This window comes from Muntiacus reevesi, chromosome 6 (genome assembly GCF_963930625.1).
Source record: "Muntiacus reevesi chromosome 6, mMunRee1.1, whole genome shotgun sequence".
Taxonomy (NCBI): Eukaryota; Metazoa; Chordata; class Mammalia; order Artiodactyla; family Cervidae; genus Muntiacus; species Muntiacus reevesi.
The window spans coordinates 111,673,771-111,695,446 of NC_089254.1; the positions used below are offsets into that span (position 1 = coordinate 111,673,771).

General features: G+C 39.6%; 1 protein-coding gene and 1 non-coding gene across 5 annotated transcripts in view; one reads left to right on the plus strand and one right to left on the minus strand.

Moving 5' to 3' along the window:
• The window catches only part of LMBR1 (limb development membrane protein 1), a 133,953-nt gene that overhangs the window by 65,563 nt on the left and 46,714 nt on the right, over positions 1 to 21,676 (minus strand). For 3 of the 4 annotated variants that reach the window (XM_065939572.1, XM_065939568.1, XM_065939569.1), the window contains one exon: positions 21,276 to 21,379. The exons of the other annotated variant lie outside the window; for it this stretch is intronic. In XM_065939572.1, the coding sequence (XP_065795644.1) occupies positions 21,276 to 21,379 (104 nt within the window). The remainder of the gene's footprint in view (positions 1 to 21,275; positions 21,380 to 21,676) is intronic. 4 annotated transcript variants of the gene reach the window in all.
• On the plus strand, positions 8,647 to 8,719 carry TRNAK-UUU (transfer RNA lysine (anticodon UUU)). The gene has a single exon. It is a non-coding gene; the product is annotated as a tRNA-Lys (tRNA).

Consider the following 21,676-nt stretch of genomic DNA (forward strand, 5'->3'; position numbering starts at 1 on the left):
AATTTTTTAAAAAGAGTAACTCAGGAATTACAGAAAAGGCTGCCACAGAGCAAGTCACTGAAATTACAGAGTATGATTATACTTGTTTATGAAATATTGAAGATGATTGATGTCATCAGAAAAAAACTGTCATACTGACTTGATCCACTATGAGGCTAGGATAACTGTTTTCCTTTTGTTAATTTTATTCCCTTTTTATGATTAAATGGGATAAAATCAGCCAATCTGAAATCAATTAAGTTTCACACTTATGAACTTTAGCAAAACCAACAGAAAAACATAACAAATCTATTCATTAAATGCAATTTGGCACATTCTCCACCATCAACAAAATCAGAATAGAAAGAGAAAGGGTGAAGGGGCTATAAATAATCAGACTTCATTTGTTCATTTAGCATCGACTGGCTCATGTCTCAAAAATACACAAACTGTTATCATTACCTTTCTTTAGAACACTAAAGTAGTGCAAAGCCTAAAGAGTACAGGCTTTGTGGCATGTAGTGTGGAGTTTTTTAAACTTTTGTGTGTGGTTCTGTTTGCAAAGAAATGAAAAGCATTGTGAGAGCTTTTATCACTACCATTAATCACCAGCAGGACAGCATATAAGCAAAAAACTATGCCTACTGCTCATTTTTCCATTAGGAGTCAGAATCAGGGGCTAGGACGCCCCCAGGGGAAGGTCCCTATCAACTTCATTCTTGCATACGCTGAGCTAAAAGATGTGCCAGATGTCAGCAAAACGGACTGAAACATCCTGCAATCAACAAAGCGGCAAACATTGTCAGAGTGGAAGCAGGTTCCCACTGTTCATCTTATAAAGTAAGAAATGTCTCCAGAATATGAGATCACCAAACTACACATCATCAACAGTAACACTTGCTCACAGAATTCTGAATGTTGTACTATGCCATACAGTACTAGGATTTCATGAACTTCGTAATATTTTTATAAATACTTGTCTAACCCATGCCCCCAAAAAACATAAATCTCAGTTACCTTAATGAAACACCATCCCTTTTATTGAAATCATAGTATAATAAGCACTCAGTGTATTAGTAAAAAAATAAAATAAAACTTCAAAACAAACTACTTTCTTTCCGCCAAGGAAACATTGTTTTTAAGAAAAGTAAGCTATATACTTAATTACTTTAGTTTCATACCAGTATTACTCTGGAAATTACAACTATCTCAACATTTAACTGTTTAAATTAGATTAAATAGGCTAGTAAAGGCTAAACACCAAATTTTGGTGCTGGTCAATTAGACATTAAATGCTCTGTACTGAACATCAATGAAGTGAAAATCACAATATATTTACAAAAGCTCTAATAGTAAACTGATATGTTTCTATGGTGATGAACATTTAAACAAGGTTTTGCATGGACATCTTGACCTCTTGGAAGGTATGTAAACACCACTTTACATACTATGTCTCCCCCCATCAGGAAAGCCTGGGAAAATTTTCTACATTCACAGAACATTTAAAATAAATATCAAGCCATTGTTTCCATTTAACAAAAAGGGTCTCTTAGTAACATTAAGATAAGGTTTGCTCAGCATGACATCAAGACAGCACCAAGCATACAGGCAGTAGTCTGGGTAAGATCGATAGAAGTACTAATAAAGAACAGAAAATAAAGGCAGGTATTAATTATTTTCAACCATGAAAAAACTACAAACAAGCATCCCTAGAGAGTCAAACATTTCCCTCTTTGCTCCCAAAGTAATCATTAAAAGGAGAGACAAAAAGAGTTTTGGTCCCAAGTCAAAGAAAATAGCTTTATGGAAAGCATTGTTAAAACTCTAGAATGAAATGCTTTTTAATGTTAATATTTTCTGCAGTTTATTATATATATACATATTTATTTAATATAGTCATAGAGTAGGAAAATTGAAAATGCTAAAACTCAAGGTATTGAGACCTGACTAAAAGGAAGCATTTTAGGGTAAGTTAAAATAATAACACCAACATTGCTAGTTCATTGAACTAAGATGTTCACTAGATTTAAATTAATGGGCAGAAATTCTCAGAATTTTAAACAAACAAAATCCTCCAGATTGCAAGTAAAATAAACAAATAGATACAGTGAATTTCCAACATGTAAATGAAAGAACTGAACTGTAAAAAGACTGCAGGGACTTTCCATCAAAACGTTTAAATATAACTCTAAATTGGGGAAAAAAACATTTCTCCGTACACTTTATCATATCAAAATAAACTAATGGTTGGCCAGAAAGGACCTTTTCTAATTCTAACTCTGTTCCAATATTTCTTTAGTAAAACCTGACGGAAAGGAGAGAAGGGGACTATCTGCAAAGCTCCTACTATGTAGTTGGGTTTACATGTAATCACTGAATATCCAAAATAAAGGCAAATTTATTATAAACGAGAAAGGTCACACCCAAAAAACGAAATAATCAGCCTACGGTCACTCTGCTCAAGGCCTGTCAGGACTCTTTAATTCAGGTCTGTCAGCTTTTGAAGCCTGTGCTTTCTACCTTAACACAAGACAGAAATAAGACCTAAAAGACAAACTGATGGAAAGATAAGGTAGGGGGAGAAGGCTTAAAACACACTAACAGTTTTAGGCAACCTATAATTTTAGTAAAGAAACTAAAGCAAAATACACAAAAGCTTCTTTTACCAGAACACCAATTTTTCAATTCCATTTCATGCTGAGCAAATGCTCAGTCCTTTAATACAGCATTGTAGCCATTACCTCACTAGTCCTTTCATAAAACACCCAGGCACAAGTTCCATACAAACAAACTGAAAGGAGGATTATTAGGTTTATTATTATATTACACTAGTGCAGTAAAATGTATAAGACACTACAGGACACACTGTAACATAAAGCAATCCCACACGATAATTTAGGTAGTAGTGTCATACTGCTTTTGTGGCGAAAAGCATGCTTACACAAAAAGCACTAGAATCCCAGATACCACAGAAGAGCCACCCTTGTGACGCTGAGCTAGCACTCACAAACCAGAGAGCTTCAAGGCACAGGCCGACTCTCTTCATAGCGGCTAATGCCAGTGATGACCAAGTTGAAGGCAGTGCTCATTGACCATCTGAAAATCCTAGGGCCCTTAAGAATGACGCTAAATCTGCTCTGCCTGTGCTCTGTAAATGGAACAAAGCCTGGATGACAGCACATCTGTTGACAACATGCTTTACCAAACATTTTAAGCCCATTGTTGAGACCTACTGCTCAGATTACAGTGAAAGTGAAAGTGAAGTCACTCAGTCATGTCCAACTCTTTGCAACCACCAGGCTCCTCCGTCCATGGGATTCTCCAGGCAAGAATACTAGAGTGGGTTGCCATTTCCTTCTCCAGGGGATCTTCCCGACTCAGGGATCGAACCTGGGTCTCCCGCATTGCAGGCAGACGCTTTACCCTCTGAGCCACCAGGGAGGATTCCTTTAAAAAATTACTGCTCATTGACAATGTGCTTGGTCACCTAAGAGCTCCAATCGACATGTACAAAGAGATTTAAGTTGTCTTCATACCTGCGAACACAACATCCATTCTGTAGCCCATTGATCAAGGAGTAATTTTTACTTTCAAGCCTTGTTATTTAAGAAATACACTTTGTAAAGCTTCGGCTGCCACAGATAATGATTCCTCTGATGATCTGGGCAAAGTTATTTGAAAACCCTCTGGAAAGGACTCACCATTCTCAATGCCGTTAAGAACATTCATGATATGGGAAGAGGTCAAAACACCAATATTAACAGGAGACTGGGAGAGGTCGGTTTTGACCTTCACAGATGACTCTGAGGGGTTCAAGACTTTAGTGAGGAAGTAACAGCAGATGTGGTGGAGAGAGCAGAAGAGCTAGAATTAAAAGTGGGGCCTCAGTATGTGACTGAATTAGTGCAGCCTCATGATTAATTTTCACAGAAAAGCACTGCCTCTTAGGTATGAGCAGATAAAATGGTTTCTTGAGATGGAATCTATTCCTGGTGAAGATGCTGTGAGGACTGCTGAAATGACAACAAATGATTCAGAACATTACATAAACTTAGTTAAGGAGGCAGCAGCAAGGTATAAGAGGACTGAGTTCAATTTTGAAATAAGTTCTACTATGAGTCAAATGGTATCAAACAGCACTGCATGCTGCAGAGAAAGAAGAGTCAATTAAGGTGGCAGCCATGGCCCTCTTATTTTAAGAAACTGCCACAGCCACCCTCCTTCAGCAACCTCCCCCCTGATCAGCAGCCAACATCAAGGCAAGACCCTCCAGCAGCAAAAAGATACTGACTCACTAAAGACTCAGACGATGATTAGCATCTTTTTAACAAAGAGGTGTTTTTAAATTACATACAGTTTTTCAGACACAATGCTATTGCACATTTAATAGACTACAGTATAATATAACCATAACTTTCATATGTCCTGGGAAGCCAAAAACTCACGTGACTCGCTTTACTGCAATATTTACTCTATTGTGGTGGTCTGGAAACAAAGCCACAGTGTCTCCGAGGCTGTCAGTCTGTACACGGTGTAGTTGTGTCTATTAAATGCCTTCAGATGTCCACCCAACTTACAGGAACATCACCACAACCACTGTGCACCCACGTAGCCCTCTGAACCTTGCACACCTGCAGCACCAACCTGCACCAACTTGACTGCTATGCTCATCATTCACTTTTTTTGAAAAGGCAGAGAAACCAGAGATCACAGTGCCAACATCCACTGGATCACAGGAAAAGCAAGAGAATTCCAGAAAAGTATTACTTCTGCTTCACAGACTACACCAAAGCCTTTGACTGGGTGGATCACAACAAACTGTGGAAAATTCTTAAAGAGATGTGAATACCAGACCACTGTACCTGCCTCCTGAGAAATCTGTATGCAGGTCAAGAAGCAACAGTTAGAACCAGACATGGAACAATGGACTTGTTCAAAATTGGAAAAGGAGTACGTCAAGGCTGCTTATTTATATAACTGATATGAATAGCACATCATGCGAAATGCCAGGCTGGATAAAGCACAAGCTGGAATCAAGAATGCCAGGAGAAATATCAAGAACCTCAGATATGCAGATGACACCACCCTTACGGCAGAAAGCGAAGAGGAACTAAGGAGCCTCTTGATGAAAGTGAAAGAGGAGAGTCAAAAAGTTGGCTTAAAGCTCAACATTCAAAAAATAAAGATCATGGCTTCCGGTTCCATCACTTCATAGCAAATGGATGGGGAAACAATGGAAACAGTGGCAGACTTTATTTTCTTGGGCTCCAAAATCACTGCAGATGGTTGACTACAGCCATGAAACTGAAAGACGCTTGCTCCTTGGAAGAGAAGCTATGACCAACCTAGACGGCATACTAAAAAGCAGAGGCATTACACTGCCGACGAAGTCCTTCTAGCCAAAGCTGTGGTTTTTCCAGTAGTCATGTATGGATGTGAGAGTTGGACTATAAAGAAAGCTGAGCACTGAAGAACTGATGCTTTTGAACTGTGGTGTTGGAGAAGACTCTTGAGAGTCCCTTGGACTGCAAGGAGATCCAGCCAGTCAATCCTAAAGGAAATCAGTCCTGAATATTCATTGGAGAGACTGATGCTGAGGCTGAAGCTCCAATATCTTGGCCACCTGATGCGAGGAACTGACTCACTTGAAAAGATCCTGATACTAGGTAGATTGAGGGCAGAAGGAGAAGGGGACGACAGAGGATGAGATGGTTGGATGGCATCACAGACTCAATGGACACGAGTGTGAGTAAGCTCTGGGAGATGGTGAAGGACAGGGAAGCCTGGCGTGCTGCAGTCCATGGGGCTGCAAAGAGTTGGACACAACTGAGCAACTGAACAACAATGTGTAACATAAAATTTTAACCATTTTTCAGTGTATAGTTCTGTGACATTAAGCACATTCAGAGTCATGCAACCATCACCACCATCCATCTCCAGAGCTTCTTGTATGCTCCAACGCTCCACTCATTAAACACTCACTCTCCATCTGACCCCAGCCCCAGCCCACCCACCATCTACTTTATGTCTCTATGAATCTGACTACACTAGGATGCTCATATAAGTGAAATCATTAACAGTATTTGTCTTGTTGTGTCTGACTTTATTTCACTCAGCATAACGCTCTCAAGGTTTATCTGTGTTGTAGCATGTCAGAATCTCCTTCCTTGTTAAAGCTAATGATATTCCACTGCATGAACAAGCCACAATTTATCTATTAATCCACTGATGGATATTGGGGCTGTTTCCAACTTTGGTTATCTATTATAAATAATCCTTCCATGAAAATGGGTGTATATATATATCTATGGAGTCCTTGCTTTCAATTCTTTTGTGTACATACCCAGAACTGGAATATCTGGATCATATGATAATCATACTTTTAATTTTTTAAACAACCACCATACTATTTTCCACAGTGACTGTATCATTTTAGTCTGACTGACAGTGTACAAGAGTTTCAGTTCCTCAATATCCTCACCAATACTTGTTATGTCCTGCTTTTTTTCCCTAGTAGCCAAATGGGTGTGGAGAAGTATCTTGTGGTTTTGATTTGCATTTCCCTAACACCCAGGGATATCAGGGTCTTCTCATGTGTTTACTGGCCACTTGCACAGCTTCTTCAAAGCAGTGTCTATTTAAGTCTATTGTTCCTTTTTAAGGATTTGATAGAGTAAGTTCCATCACCACGTTCTTCAAAATTGTTTTGGCTATTCTTGGTTCTCTGCTTTCCATAGAATTGTACTATCTCCTTGTCACGTGCTATAAGATAACCTTAAAATTTTTATTAGAGTTGTATTGACTCTAAAAAAAAAAACCTGGAAACTGGTATTGTTATCATATAAAGAAATTCATAAACATAAAAAAACTACCCATTTAACCAGGTCTCTTTAACATCTTTCAATATGATTTTTTCTTTCCATATATTATTTCAGTAAGTTTTTAAAAATCATTTGTTGGGTTTATTTCAACATACCTTAGTCGTTCTTGCTATATAAAAGATATCTGTAATCAGATTTTCTGTTTGTTGCTTTTATTGATTTTTCTGTATTAATCCTATATCCAGCTTGCTAAGTTTTCTTATTTGAATTATAATTTATCTTTAGATTCTACAGGATTTTTCAAAAGACAACGTCATCTGTTAATCAAGACTATTCTGTTCGTTCCTTTCAATTCTTCTTTTTCTGGCCTAACTGTGGCTGGTAAAGAACTCTACTACAGTGCTGTTACCAGAGATAAAAGTACTCAAGACGGTTCTAACTATAAAGTAAATGCTTTTAACACTTTACTACTAAGAAGTGCCAGTTGCAGGATTAGGGTAGACACCCACTATCAGGTTAGTGATACTGTTCCCTCAGCTCTTGGTCTGCTTTTTAACCGCGATGGTCATCCATTTCATGGATGTGTTCTGTGTCTCTTCTGAGGTGCTCACTTGATTCTTTGTCTCATTTACTCTCCTAATAGGAATTACAGTCACAAACTTTCCAGTGTTAAACCTACCTTGACAGCTGAAATAATTTTTTTGAATGATGACCTTTTGTGTACATAGTTGGATTCAGCTTAATATCTCCTAATTCATAAGAATTCATGAATAAGAATGGCTATAATGTTCCTTTCTCATACTAACCGTGTCTGCTTTCAGCATCAAGATTATACTAGTTCCATAAAATACAACTGTGCATGTTCCATCTTCAGATCCCCGGACAAATTTGATGCAATAGTAGTTATCCATTTTTTAAAGTCTGCAGAAACATCCTGGAAACTGTCTCGACTTTTTTTTTTTATCAGAATGACTTAACAGATCTTTAATTTCTGGCAATACTGAGAACAAGGTATCCTTAATTCCCTCTGCCAAGACAAGCCTAAACTGCTACATCAAATATTTTCAAATCTCTCTGAAATCTTCTTTTTGTCTATTAACTCTGAGCAGTACATCAAATTTGGTACCTCTCACAATGCTGACTTTTCCCAGTTATCTGGTCACCTTCTGCGTCCCTGCTCATCTTGAATATACAACTTTTTGTCCTGCTGCTCCTTCCTTTACCACCTCCTGCCTCTGGAGACGCTGGGTCTGACAGTGACCGGGTGAGGCCCCTCGGGAGCCTGTGCCCTGGTGGGCCTGTAAGCGTTTATCGGATGCTCAGCCCCCAGGACCACAGGCTTTGTGTACATGTTCCTGGAGCTCGCTGGCGGCAGCTCCTCTCTGAGCACCCAGTCCTTCCTGTTCTTCACATCCTTTAGCACATGGTTTTAATTTCTGTTAAAACCAGGTTCAAGAAGAATTTGAGGATCACACATACTTGGATATCCAGAAATATTAAAATCAACCTGCTAACAGATACAAAACTGGATAACATCCTGTGGGACAATAAAATGGAACGCTGGGTGCTATCTTTTGCACAGGGAAGACACCACTTACAGTCTCCATCAGACAAATTAATTTGCATCGGGCCCAGTTTCCTCCAGCTTCACTCTAACCCTAAGGAGAGGAAACACAGCCAGGTCAACAGAACACCAGCCAGGGGCACACGCCTGCAGGATCACACAGTACCCAGCACCCACCGGCAACACCCAGGGTCTCCTCCGTCCATTCCCAAGTCCTGGACAATTTCCCCTGGCACTAGAAAATTTACGTACACAAAATAATTTATTAAAATAAGGACATAAGCCTGGGTAGCTCAGCTGGTAGAGCATCAGACTTTTAATCTGAGGGTCCAGGGTTCAAGTCCCTGTCCAGGCACCAAAAAATAAATAAATAAAATAAGGACATAAAATATATGTACACACTAATTATGATTACACAATAATCCAAGTACAAATGTTGAAAGATAATTTGGAATGATATAAAATACAACATGGGGTTAATTGGCTTTTTCTAAACTTGTTTAAATTATAATTAAAATATTAATGAAAAACCGATAGAAGTCAAGATATACAGGAGAATCAGCCAAATTCATCAACCTTGTGAATATGCTTCATGCAACCAAATAAGAACCAGGAAAACGAAACGTTAAAGATCCTAGACTATAGACATATTTAGGAAAGCTTTATATACATTTGCAGAAATCATCCTGGAATCCTGAGAAGGAATTTCTAAACACTAGATTGGAAAAGATCTTCTTTAAGCAACTTTAAGGTCACGAGGTCCTAAAGGTCCTAAAGGAAATCAACCTTGAATATTCACTGGAAGGACTGATGCTGAAGCTGAAGCTTCAATACTTTGGCCACCTGATGCGAAGAGCTGACTCATTGGAAAAGACCCTGATGCTGGGAAAGATTGAAGGCAGGAGGAGAAGGAGACGACAGAGGGTGAGATGGCTGGATGGCATCACCAACTCAACGGACATGAGTTTGAGCAAGCTCTGGGAGTTGGTGATGGACAGGCAAGCCTGGTGGGCTGCATTCCATGGGGTAGCAAAGACTCGGACACAACTGAGCGACTAAACAACAAGGTCATGAGAGGCCAAAACAGCTATAAAGCTAAAGAGGAGAGGCCAAAAGAAAAGACTGTGCCACACACTTGCTGATGGAATCAGAGCCAATCCAAGCAGAGACCACAGAGCCTCCGAGGTCTGGAAAAATGAACAAAGAATGCCCCAAAATTAACAAATAGTAACTGAGTTTTAGATGAAGGGTCTGTAAAGCTAATAGGTAGAGAGAAGAATCAGGGACATCAATTCAAGATGACAGTTAACAAACACATACATTTTTTACCACAGAAAACAGGAAAAACATGTAATAAATAAATAATAAATCAGTTGTACTGTCCCCAGCAGCAGCAATAGTACCTAGCATACAAAAAGTGGTCAATGGGAATTAACTAAATGAACTAATAATGCTAGAAGACAAGAGTGCCATCAGCAGAGTAGCAACGTTGAGAAAACCCTAAATGATAGAAAGCAAATGGGATCAAATCCATAGAGAAATGTCCAGAGGAAATTATTAAAAACTAGAATGAAAATAAGAAGAGAATAGTGATTCTGGGTAATGTAAGCTGCAAAAAAGTCCAAAAATATGTGTAATTATAAATAAGATTTAAATATTAATATTAAAAAATAATAGGTAATAGTAGTATTACTGTGTACATTTCTTTAGAATAACTGAGTAACAGAAAATTTATTTAGATTCACTCTTTTTAATCACCTCACAAAATTAACTACAGATAGATTTAAATATTAGATCTCTGTAAAAACTCACAGAAAAAATAGCTAAAACAGAATAGACTATATTACTCATCCCTGGCATTGAAGGAATAACAACACTTTAATAACTTAAACCAAAATCAAATTACTAAGAAAGTATAAGTTTAAAATGGAAAAAAGTGAGGATAAAATGAAATCAGGTTTTGTTGACCTAGTTCTATGTTTGTTGTCAAGTAGTAAAGAATCTGCCTGACAAAGAAGGAGAGGCAGGAGATGTGGGTTCAATCCCTGAGTCAGGAAGACCCCCTGGAGGAGGGCAGGGCAGCCCACTCCAGTACTCTTGCCTGGAGAACCCCATGGACGGAGGAGACTGGCGGGCTACTGCCCATGGGGTCAAGAACAGTCAGACACGACTGAGCACACGTGCACACACTACCTGAGTTTTCTCATACAATTAACTGAAAGGCAATACCCCTTGTTACTAATAGAACCAGCTCAAAATTTTGTATGTTTTACGAATCTTAAAGTACATTAAATAAACTTTCTAATGCTTTAGAAACCAACATTATATATTTGTAAACACTTAAAATTAAATTTTAATTATACATTATGCTAAAATGATATTATACATCAGGCTGGGTGATAAAATGATACACCAGTTCAGTTCAGTTGCTCAGTCACGTACAACTCTGCAACCACATGGACTGCAGCACGCCAGGCTCCCCTGTCCATCACCAACTCCCAGAGCTTGCTCAAACTGATGTCCATCAAGTCGGAGATACCATCCAATCATCTCATCCTCTGTCATCCCCTTTTCCTCCTGCCTTCAATCTTTCCCAGCATCAGGGTCTTTTCCAATGAGCCAGTTCATTTAATCAGGTGGCCAAAGTATTGGAGCTTCAGCATCAATCCTTTCAATGAATATTCAGGACTGATTTTCTTTAGGATTGACTAGTTTGTTCTCCGTGCAGCCCAAGGGACTCTCAAGAGTCTTCTCCAACACCGCAGTTCAAAACAATCAATTCTTTGGCATTCAGCTTTCTTTAAGGTTCAACTCTCACAGCCAAACATGACAACTAGAAAAACCATAGTTTTGACCAGACGGACCTTTTTAGGTTAATGTCATGTCTCTGCTTTTTAATATGCTATCTAGGTTTGTCACAGTTTTTCTTCAAAGGAGCAAACATCTTTTAATTTCATGGCTGCAGTCACCATCTGCAGTGATTCTGAAGGCCAAGAAAATAAAGTCTGTCACTGCTTCCACTGTTTCCCCATCTATTTGCCATGAAGTGATGGGATCAGATGCCATGATCTTAGTTTTTTGATAGTTGATAATTGATAAAATGTTTAAAATGATACATAATATTCTGAAAAAACTGTTAGGCTAATTTCTTGGCTTGGCATCCCTCAACAATACAGGTAGTAATTTAAACCGCAACTCCTGTGAGGTAGAGGCCTGTGAACTCTCAGGGAAGACTTCTGCTCAGAGCTAAGGCTGACAGACATTCCCTTTGAAAGAGAGAGAGAGAATGTGCGTGTGTGTGTGTGTGCGCGTGTGTGTCTGTGTGTAACAAGTCTGCCCGTCTGCCCTTTTGCTGAGAGCTTTCAGTGGAGCTTTTTCAGCTCCCTGTGTGTCTGTGTGTGTCTGTGTGTCTGTCTGTGTGTGTCTGTGTGTCTGTCTGCGTGTGTGTCTGTGCGTGTCTGTGTGTGCGTGTGCGCGCGCACACGTGTGTGTCTGTGTGTGTCTTTGTCTGTGTGTGTGCACGCACATATGTGTGTCTGTGTATGTGCGTGTGCATGTGTGTGTGTCTGTGTGTGTGTGTGCGTGCACACATGTGTGTGTGTCTGTGTATCTGTGTGTGTGCGCGCATGTTTGTGTGTGTGTGTGTGTGTGTGAGAGGGCTTTCAGTGGAGCTTGTTTCAGCTCCCTGTGTGTGTGTGTGTCAGTGTGTCTTTGTGTGTGTGTCTGTGTCTGTGTGTGTGTGTCTGTGTGTGTGTGAGGGCTTTCAGTGGAGCTTGTTTCAGCTCCCAGCCTGAATGCCGTGTACCACCTGTAACTACCTCCCTCCCCTGGTAGGATATCACTTTTTCAGTTACCATTTAAGTTTTCTTGTGCCTGTTTGATTTTGGTCCTTGGAGATTTTATGGAGGTGAGTTACAGACACAGTATTATTTAAAAAACAATGCTAGAAGGCAGTGTGGAAGTTACTTTGTGGGAGACTGAAACTGGAAGCAGAAAACACAGATGGACAGTGGCTTAAATAATCCAACTAAAAAATGATGAAGGCCGAACTAAGGTAATAACAGAAAGAGATAAGAATCTTATTCAGGATACTGAAAGTATATTTTAAAGTTATATAATGCAGCAAGTTTTTATCACAACATAAGGTACTTCATTAAATCTCTTCTAAAAAATCAGAAATATCATTTAATTCTAGGCCTTTAAGAAAGAAGCAAAAATCATTAAGAGATAAGATTTTCTGATACTTCAAAAAGAACTTTTTTAAAAATTTAAGTCTTCCACAAGTCTGTTTAAAACCAGACTGCTTAAAATTTAATGATTGTTAATTAACAAGAGGAACATTAATATCAAGTTAATCCCAGTAAAATATCAAAGTATAAAAGCATTTAAATCCAACATTAGAAAATAACTTAAAATTTCTTCTTTGTGTTTCAAGAAAGATAATAAGAAATGTTTCCTTTAAATTGACCATTTCAGTGCATTTAATTCTTTTTCTGCTGTTGATATATACCTATTTTTTTTTTGTTTTTGCCTACTCATCTTATTTTTAATGACTAAAAGAACACACATTTTATGTATTTTTTAACAGTTCAACTGCTTTCAAAGTCAATCAGTCTGTAATAATTGTTATGAGCTTGTCTTTCTAGATGAGAATTTCCTTTCCTTACCAGAAAGTGTGCAAACCAATAAATTTTCTAGTATAACTATTAATGACTTAAGTTTTAAAGAAAAGTAGATATACTACAACCTAAAATATTACTTCATGTCAAAATTATCAAACAATCCTATTGCTTTGGACGTGTCTGAACAAACAACTCTAATTCTGGTACAAATGGGCCAAATAAACGGGCTGTAAAGCGATGGTCTCGAGTCCCACTGTGCATGGTGCACATTTCATAGGGATCACAAGATCTCACTGTGGCAGGCTAAATAAATGACTTTACAGACAAGTAAACCGTTGCTCAGTCGTGTCCGACTCTTTGCAACCCCATGGACTGCAGCCCGCCAGGCTCCTCTATGGAATTCTCCAGGCAAGAATACTGGAGTGGGCTGCCATGCCCTCCCCTCCAGGGGATCTTCCTGACCTAGGGATCGAACCCAGGTCTCCTGCACTGCAGGCAGATTTTTTATCACCTGAGCCACCAGGGAAGCCCAAATAAATATGAGTTTAAGTGCCAAAAAAGAATAGAATATTTTAACAATCCTAATTCTAGCTGCTTGGGTGAGCTCTCGTCCTACAGACCTAATTATGTAAGGCGCTCTCTAGTCAGCATTAAATCTGACATTCAATTTTACTTTCAAATAAAATTCACTATAACCAAGGGTAGGCAGTTTTCAACTTCCCCAAAAAAAGTTTTAGAAAAGAGACTCTAATTGATGATAATGATTATTCCTATAAAACTGTTTTATGTATATCAGAAGTACTAGGGCCAGTTTGATTAAAAGTATAATTAGTTTAAAATCTGAACCTGGTGATTTTTTATTTCCTCCGTACCAAAACTTCTCAATTAACAGATTATGAGACATTAGTTGGTAATTTAATTATCATATAAAATAAAGTTTAAAATTCAGTTACCTATTAAATATGATACCTTTTTTTATGACCTACACTGTTACAAGATAAAACCATTTCTATTTCAAAAAGTAAATAAAGCTGTGTTGATGCCACTCTAACTTCTTATATCACTTGCTATCATGTGTGAAGTAATCCTACACAAAACTTCCTGATGCTTCATCATTAACTTGCTCACAGTTGGTACCTTTAAGCCTCTAATAATAAATGCCACTTCTATCTGCATCTCAGCGCTTTACACACGGATTAGGTGAGGTACCTGGAGGACGAGGTCAGTCTGCACTCCATTGTACAGGTGGAGACACTAAGAAATGAGCCTGGACTTTCAGGTCAGTAAAGAAGACTCAGAAGTTAAGTACGGGTCTTCTGAATGCCAGAGCTTATAGTGTTGCCACTGTACTACTAGGCAAATAAAGAGAAAATCTGGCCATACAGTGGAAATCTCTCCTCTTCTGTTAACTGGAAAGTATCCCATTATTACAAAGTGTGCAAGAACTGAGCAATGTGCGCTAAACGCGCAGCTGCTCTGTAACAAGAACTAACACTGCTACTGACATCATGATTTAGTTGCCTCCATCATGCAACTGTACTGAGTGATGAAATTAACGTCATCCCATTAACTAAATGATTTTTAATTCAAAACAGTTTTAAACTCAAATAAGTTTATACAAACTTTTCTTCAAAATACTTTTATACGTCTTTCTCTGAGATCCTGTATGTCAAGCTCCAATGTCTGAAATGCTCAGTTTATATTATTATAACCACATCTTTTACAGTAGAGTCACAATGCCAAAAGGAGCCATGTACATAACAACACTAGCAGAACAAATGTTTTGAGAATACTCATTCTTATCCATATTGTTTCCACAGAAAAAATCAGCCCCTCAACTGAAGGAAGGTAGAGGAATTCTTTTAATAAATTACTGATTTTTTTTTCTTGAAGGTGTTGGGAAAATCAAATTAACACAAAACAATAGCTACTGAGATATGACTCCATTTTCTGTAATAAACACCAAGATCAAAACGAGACGCAAGGTAAGTTTCCTGAAAGGCCCCCAGCAGGAGTTTCCCTTTCCGCATGTGATTTCCTCTCGCCCACAAAAAGCAGGCCAAATATGCGCATGTGCCTCTGACACTAAGCAGCACTTTCTTAGTCGCTCATTTCCAACAATTTATGGATGATCAGTGGCAAACGCGAGCGAAAATAATGAAAGAATGCAGCGGACTTCCTACTCATTTCTGTGTCTTTTTAAGATGGAGGCCTGATACAAATTAGCCACTGGGGGGAAAGAGTCATCTGGTCATAAAATACAGTACAAGGTCACTTTTATGTAAGTTTGCCAAAAGGGACATAAACCAGGACAATTTCAAACTGTGACACAGGATAGAAGCATATTAAAGCGATGTCTGTTCCTCCTCTATTGTGCTGTCACGGTGCTCAGCTTTATAGACCTTGCAAGCATGGCACCCAGCTCTTCGCTTCCACCTGGCCAGTCTAATTAATTAAGAAAGGAAGTTACCTCAGATTTCGTCCTTTCTGCTTTTATTATCAAGCACTTTGTTTGAAGTTCGAGGAGTTAACCTCTTAATCCCACAGACCGTGTGCTATGTTCTGGACATTTGGGGATGTCTGGATGGCTTTGGTAATTGGTCAGGATGTTGCTGTCACTTATGTTAAATTTTATGCCACGACTTCAAATCAAAGATAGGCATTAATGTGAGGCACAGTATAAAGTTACTCCCAGAAACATCTTTGGTTCATGAAATAATCTGTCATCGAAGAGATTTTTTTTTTTTACTTTCATTAAGTTGTTAAATTTTTTTCCTCATGACACTTTATTTTCCTTATGACATTTTAATTCAAAGTAAGATGTTAACATACAATAAGAAAAACAAACATATTCCTAATTCCCATTTAAACCCTGGCTAGAGATTAGACCGGTTGATTATGCAATCAAAAAACATCTTCTGACACCATCTGAAATACTCCAGAGTTCCCTCAGAGGCAGCGTGGGGAGAGAGAGTTACACAGGTGACCTGAGTAGGATAGGAACAGGAGTGCAGTCAGCCCCGAGACCCTCACACTCTGGTGTATGACTGAGCCGCCAAGGCAAAAGCTGGGAAAACATCTCTACCATAAAACAAAATCACAGCCCACCAGACACAACCTCTTCATCAGAGCTGAAACATAAGATGCAAGCACAGGGCAGGTTCAAATACACATGAACACAGGTAATGCTCACTACATTTCAGATAGGTGACTGCAAAATAATCTAAATACACATGAACACAGGTAATGCTCGCTACAGTTCAGATAGGTGACTGCAAAATAATCTAAAGACACATGAACACAGGTAATGCTCACTACAATACAGATAGGTGACTGCAAAATAATCTCAATTAGATTAATATTTAACTACTAACAGAATTCCAAGGTAAAAGTTACCTTCTCACAAAAACAAAACAAAAAAACCTGCTTTATCAAAACCACTTATATTCTCCTACCCTTGAGAATTATAAAGAAGGGAAATAGCTAGGAGATGGGCCCAATAAAAAAGAAACATAGGCCAAGGCCAGGAGAGAGAAGAAAGGCGATTTAAGGCCCTTAAAAGGACATGGTCAACCCCCCAGGCCTAAAATGTCCTGTTTGAATTAACATAGTGGTTTAATTAAAAACTAAGTAGAGAATTCTGCTTAATTTGATTCTCAATTCGAGCTCTGCATCCGCCGTGGCCAGTGGCCAATTTCCGCATCTCGGCACGATATGCAAGGGGCTGCTTTAAAATCGACTGCCCAGGGGAATCAATGGGAGTTTGGTGGGGCCATGTGCCATTCAGGGGCTCCACCAGACTTCGACGCAGTAAAACAGCACCAGGAGGGAGGCTGAAGGGAAAAAAAAGTAAATTTCACTTAACCATATTACAAGTTTGTCATTACTCAAATTATTGTGCTGAATCTACCAATTACGGAGCTTTCTAAAGCTCTCCTCAAGGTTGCCCTGGAAGTAGATGTGTCAAATGTAACCAATGAACAAAGCGCTTTAAAGGAATCCATGTCAAATGTCAGCAACCCACCCCGTCCATCAGAGCAGTGGAGCTCCTCACTGTGGTAATACCACCTGTGGACAGCGCTGGAGACCTCACCAAACACTGTTCAGAATCTGTGCAGTAAACACAAACGGTCGTATACAACAGGATGGCACAGTAGTGCAGGCACAAACATGCCTAACACATTTAGACCGGAACGGACAACAGACCCTGAAACTCCCACGTAACTGGAAAAGGCAAATACTGTGAATGACATCCCATGGTCACTCAGACGTTAAAGCTCCCTAAACATTTCTAATAAGGTCTAGACGCACACCGCTTTTAAATTTTACTGACATGTATTTGATGTACACTGTTGTATTAGCTTCTGCTGTAGAGCAAAGTGGCTCAGTTATACATATATATATTCTTTTTCAAATTCCTCTCCTTAGGTTTATCACAGAATATTGAATATAGTTCCTTGTAGATGTACCTTCTCTTAGGCAGTTTTGATTCTGCTTCAGTACATGCCATTTCAAAATGGCAAAAATAATGTGGAATCATAAAATTGCCTAATAATATGTGAATAATTAAGAGCTGACTGCTGTATTTCATTGCTTCCCAATGATCTATGCATGTAACACTGACGTTTTCTAGAATACTTAACAGTTAAATGCACGAAGCTCTAAGATAGTGACAATAGTCCCTAATATTTACTGAGCTCAATCCTGGGTTATGTGTTTCACGTGGACAATCACTTCTCATTCAGTCTTCCAAATGGAACAGTGAGGTAACTACCATTACTAGACCCACTCTACAGAAAGCAAACCTGAGGTGTGGATGACGTGACCAGCCCAGGCAGCCTGACACTAAGGACAGATTCTCCCACCACAGTCCTGCAATCTCTCTCCCACACCCCCACCGCCAGCACACTACGAGGGGAATTATTCTACCACTTCCCCTCCAAGCCAGAACCCCACCTTCCTCCTTCCTTCAGCAGCATTTATTAAAGACCACACACTTTAATTTGGTTTCTACAACTCCCATTCATCCCCCAGCTACCAGAGTCTCATAAATGGGAACCATCCTGAGCTCTGTTCCCCCCGCCCCTTTTAATCCTTGGCTGTGTCTGGGAATTAACTGGTTGGGTCATGCCCACTGCATCCTACAATCACTGAGCACATTAGTCCCCTCGGAGACCATGAAATGTAGCTGGTGGCTAGAGGGACTCTGAGGAGACATACTCAGAAATGCACTCAAAAAAGGCATTCTTTTAATCATGAACAAAGAGACTAGAAGTAAAAAAAAAACTGGAAGGAAGAACTGCTGTGTAAATTGTAGATGCAAAATATCTTTACTTACCTTCTTATACCTCTCCTCAAGCTGTCTCCCCTCTGACCTCGGTGGACAAGGGGGAACAGGAGAATAGTAACTTCTCACTGGGTTTTTGCATCAACTGTTTTTAATTCTAGAGATGGTGCTAACTCTGCACCGACAGATTTAGCCAAGTCCCTTTTCCAGTTGGTTAGTTCACAAGAAGGGAGGAAAATGATCTGGATGCAAGAGGTTTGTCCATATTGCACACTGTTTTTAAAATAATCTATTTAAACTGGAGCCCATTATACAGAGTGAGGTGAGCCAGAAAGATAAAGAACATTACAGTATACTAACACATATATACGGAATTTAGAAAGATGGTAACGATGGCCCTATATGCAGGGCAGAAGAAGAGACGCAGAAGTACAGAACAGACTTTTGAACTCTGTGGGAGAAGGGGAGGGTGGGATGTTTCGAAAGAACAGTATGTATATTATCTGTGGTGAAACAGACCACCAGCCCAGGTGGGAGGCATGAGTCAAGTGCTCAGGCCTGGTGGGCTGGGAAGATCCGGGGGAATCGGGTGGAGAGGGAGGTGGGATGGGAGACCGGGATGGGGAATTCGTGTAACTCTATGGCTGATTCATATCAATGTATGACAAAATCCACTGAAAAATAAAAAAAAAAATAAATAAATAAAATAAAATAATCTATTTAACTAATAACCAGATTTTTACATAAAGCATAACCTAGGGAGCATACCTTTAATCTCCAAATATGAAAATACATTTATAACACTGAGCTTTACGTAGTTTCTGCTCTTGATAAGATTATTCATGAGACAGACAGGGAGCAGGGGTGGGGAACTCTGCGTGTTTGAAGCAAGCACTGACAAGGCCATCTAGTGACTCTGTTTGAGAGTCAGGGGCGGGCCTGATTCGGGGCGGTGACGTCCCCACCAGAGCACTCTGCATGTGCAGTGCATGTACTCCTTCCCCAGGGATGTATGCTGACATTCTGACACAGGCATTTATCTCTAAACATGCTTAAACAGAACAGCAGATGCAGAAGTCTCGTCAGCAATCCTGTGCCAACTCCCTGGTGTCTACAGAATAAAACCCAGACTATGTGGCAGAGGACTCGGGCCTCAGGGTCTGATCCTGACCAGTGCTCTGTCTCCGTTCTCCACTCTGAGCTAATCATCGGCCACTCCTTCAGTTCAGACAGTGTCTCCACCTTTGCTCAAGCCTGGATGCTCACCTGCAATTCTCAGCTCATGGGCAGGACAACTCCTCCCTGAAGTCTTCCCGATTCTCTAGGCAAACCAAGACACCCCTCCAAGAGCAGCTTGCTGTATAAAAGTTCCTCCAACATCTCTGACTTCTCCCTGTGTGAACCCCTTGAAGGCAAGAACACTGTCTTTTCGTTTCTGTACCCAGCAAGCTCCTCTAACAGCACAGGAATTACTGCTCAGTAACGGCCTAGTAAAACTCTGCCAAGTGAACGACTACCCATCAAAAGGCCCCCACATTCTGCACAGCTTGCTTCCTCAGGTGTCTCCGATGACCTCTTTCCTCTCCGTGACCACGTTCTGTCCTTTCGTTCCCTCTGTGACGTTCTGTTCTACGTTCCAGTCTCTGAGAGCTCTGTCTTTCAGTCTCCAGACCACACCCGCTCTGTTCACTTCTACCTGCCAGGCCCTGCAGAACACCCCTGCCCCCTTGCAGCACGCCTCTGCCCCCCTGCCCCTGGGCCCCTGGCCGGCCACCGCCCAGCAGGCACCCTGCTGGCTGTTCCTGTGCGCCCCACAGTGCTGACCTGGGAAGAACTGCACGCTCTGGGAAGGTAAGAAGCCAGCCCTGGGTCTTAGTGTGAGTTCTGCAGTGGTAGATATGAGGTTCTTAGACAATTTCGTAACATTAATACCCTTTGATATAAAAAGAGAGTTTGAACTAAATCCCTTTCAACAACAAAACTTTCTATAATTCTTCAAGAAACTTATGTTTTTTTATTTTTTAATTGTTATGTTTTTTTATTTGTTTAAACTGAAACTATACAAGCTGTTCCCATTACATGGATGACTTAAATAATTTACATATATCATTATAAAAAACAAATCATATAAAAGCCAGTGTTCTCAATGCAGGTTTGACCACCATACACAACCACCCCACTCTGATCTCAGTAGATTCACCAAATACGAAACCAACCATATACCACAGTATGAATACGAATAACTCTAACTAAAAGTTAAAAAGCTGTAATGTCTGTAAACTGTAACACTAGAACTCATTTCATAAAGTTTTAAAAGTCACTCAAAAAGTATTAACTACCGAAACCCTTCCATTATATTCCAAGCTTTTATAGCAAAGAACTCCACAAGCTATAAATGGAGATGTTGTTCCCTTCACTTTAAAACGTCCTACTATTCAAGGACAGAGGGAGTGACTCCTCTTACAAGGTCTGGATTAACTGTCTAAGATGCTCTGGCAGTCTGCTCTCTGCCCACTTCTCAGCCTCCCACACTCATCTCGCAGTAAGTCACGGATCCTGGGAACCTGACAATCCAGGGCAGCCTGGTAACATGCTGCCCTCCTGCAAACCCTGGGTGTGAAACCACTTCTACATCAAGATACAGCTTAAGATTTTTAGAATTTCATGTCATGCTTTACACTAAATGACAGTATCTAGGAAAAGAATAATAGCTGTTGTATCAGGCTTATTCATTCTACAAAAGAACACTCCACCAACTCTGCACATACTATAAAAAGCATTCAAAGGTCAAACGATGACTTCCTTCCTGACACTTTTATTGACTCAATGTGTAATATTATTAACATTATTGTAAAAGCATTATTAATATTAACAAGGCATTGCTATTATTAAATGTTTTACATATCAGTAAAAGTTGCTTAAGTCTACTATTTCTAGTTCAACAATGAATGACATTTACTTCTTCATTTAAGAAATTTAATTCTAAAACATCACTTACTTACCTTTTTCAGACCAGCAAAACCTTCTGATTCCAAAAAGAAAAAGGCAAAGGGCATCAACACAAATAGACAAAGATTGGAAAAGAGAGAAGCGAGGTTCCACAAACCTATGAGGATAACAACAAAGGAAAGATGAGTCAGACACTGACGACCTCGTCAAAGAAAACTGCTCTGCTAAGCTGTGCTATCAGTCAAAGCTCTGTACTTTTTAACAGCAAAAGCTAAACATAAACCTAACAGAGAGGCCTAACAAAGGACCTAAACTTAGAAATCAGAATAATAATTACACATTTCTGTAAAACTTTTACAACTCTGCAACCTGTACTATTGGGAAAAGTCAATATAGAAACTACTGATTTTTCCTCATGCTCTAAATTCACTAAACATATGACATACGCAGCAAT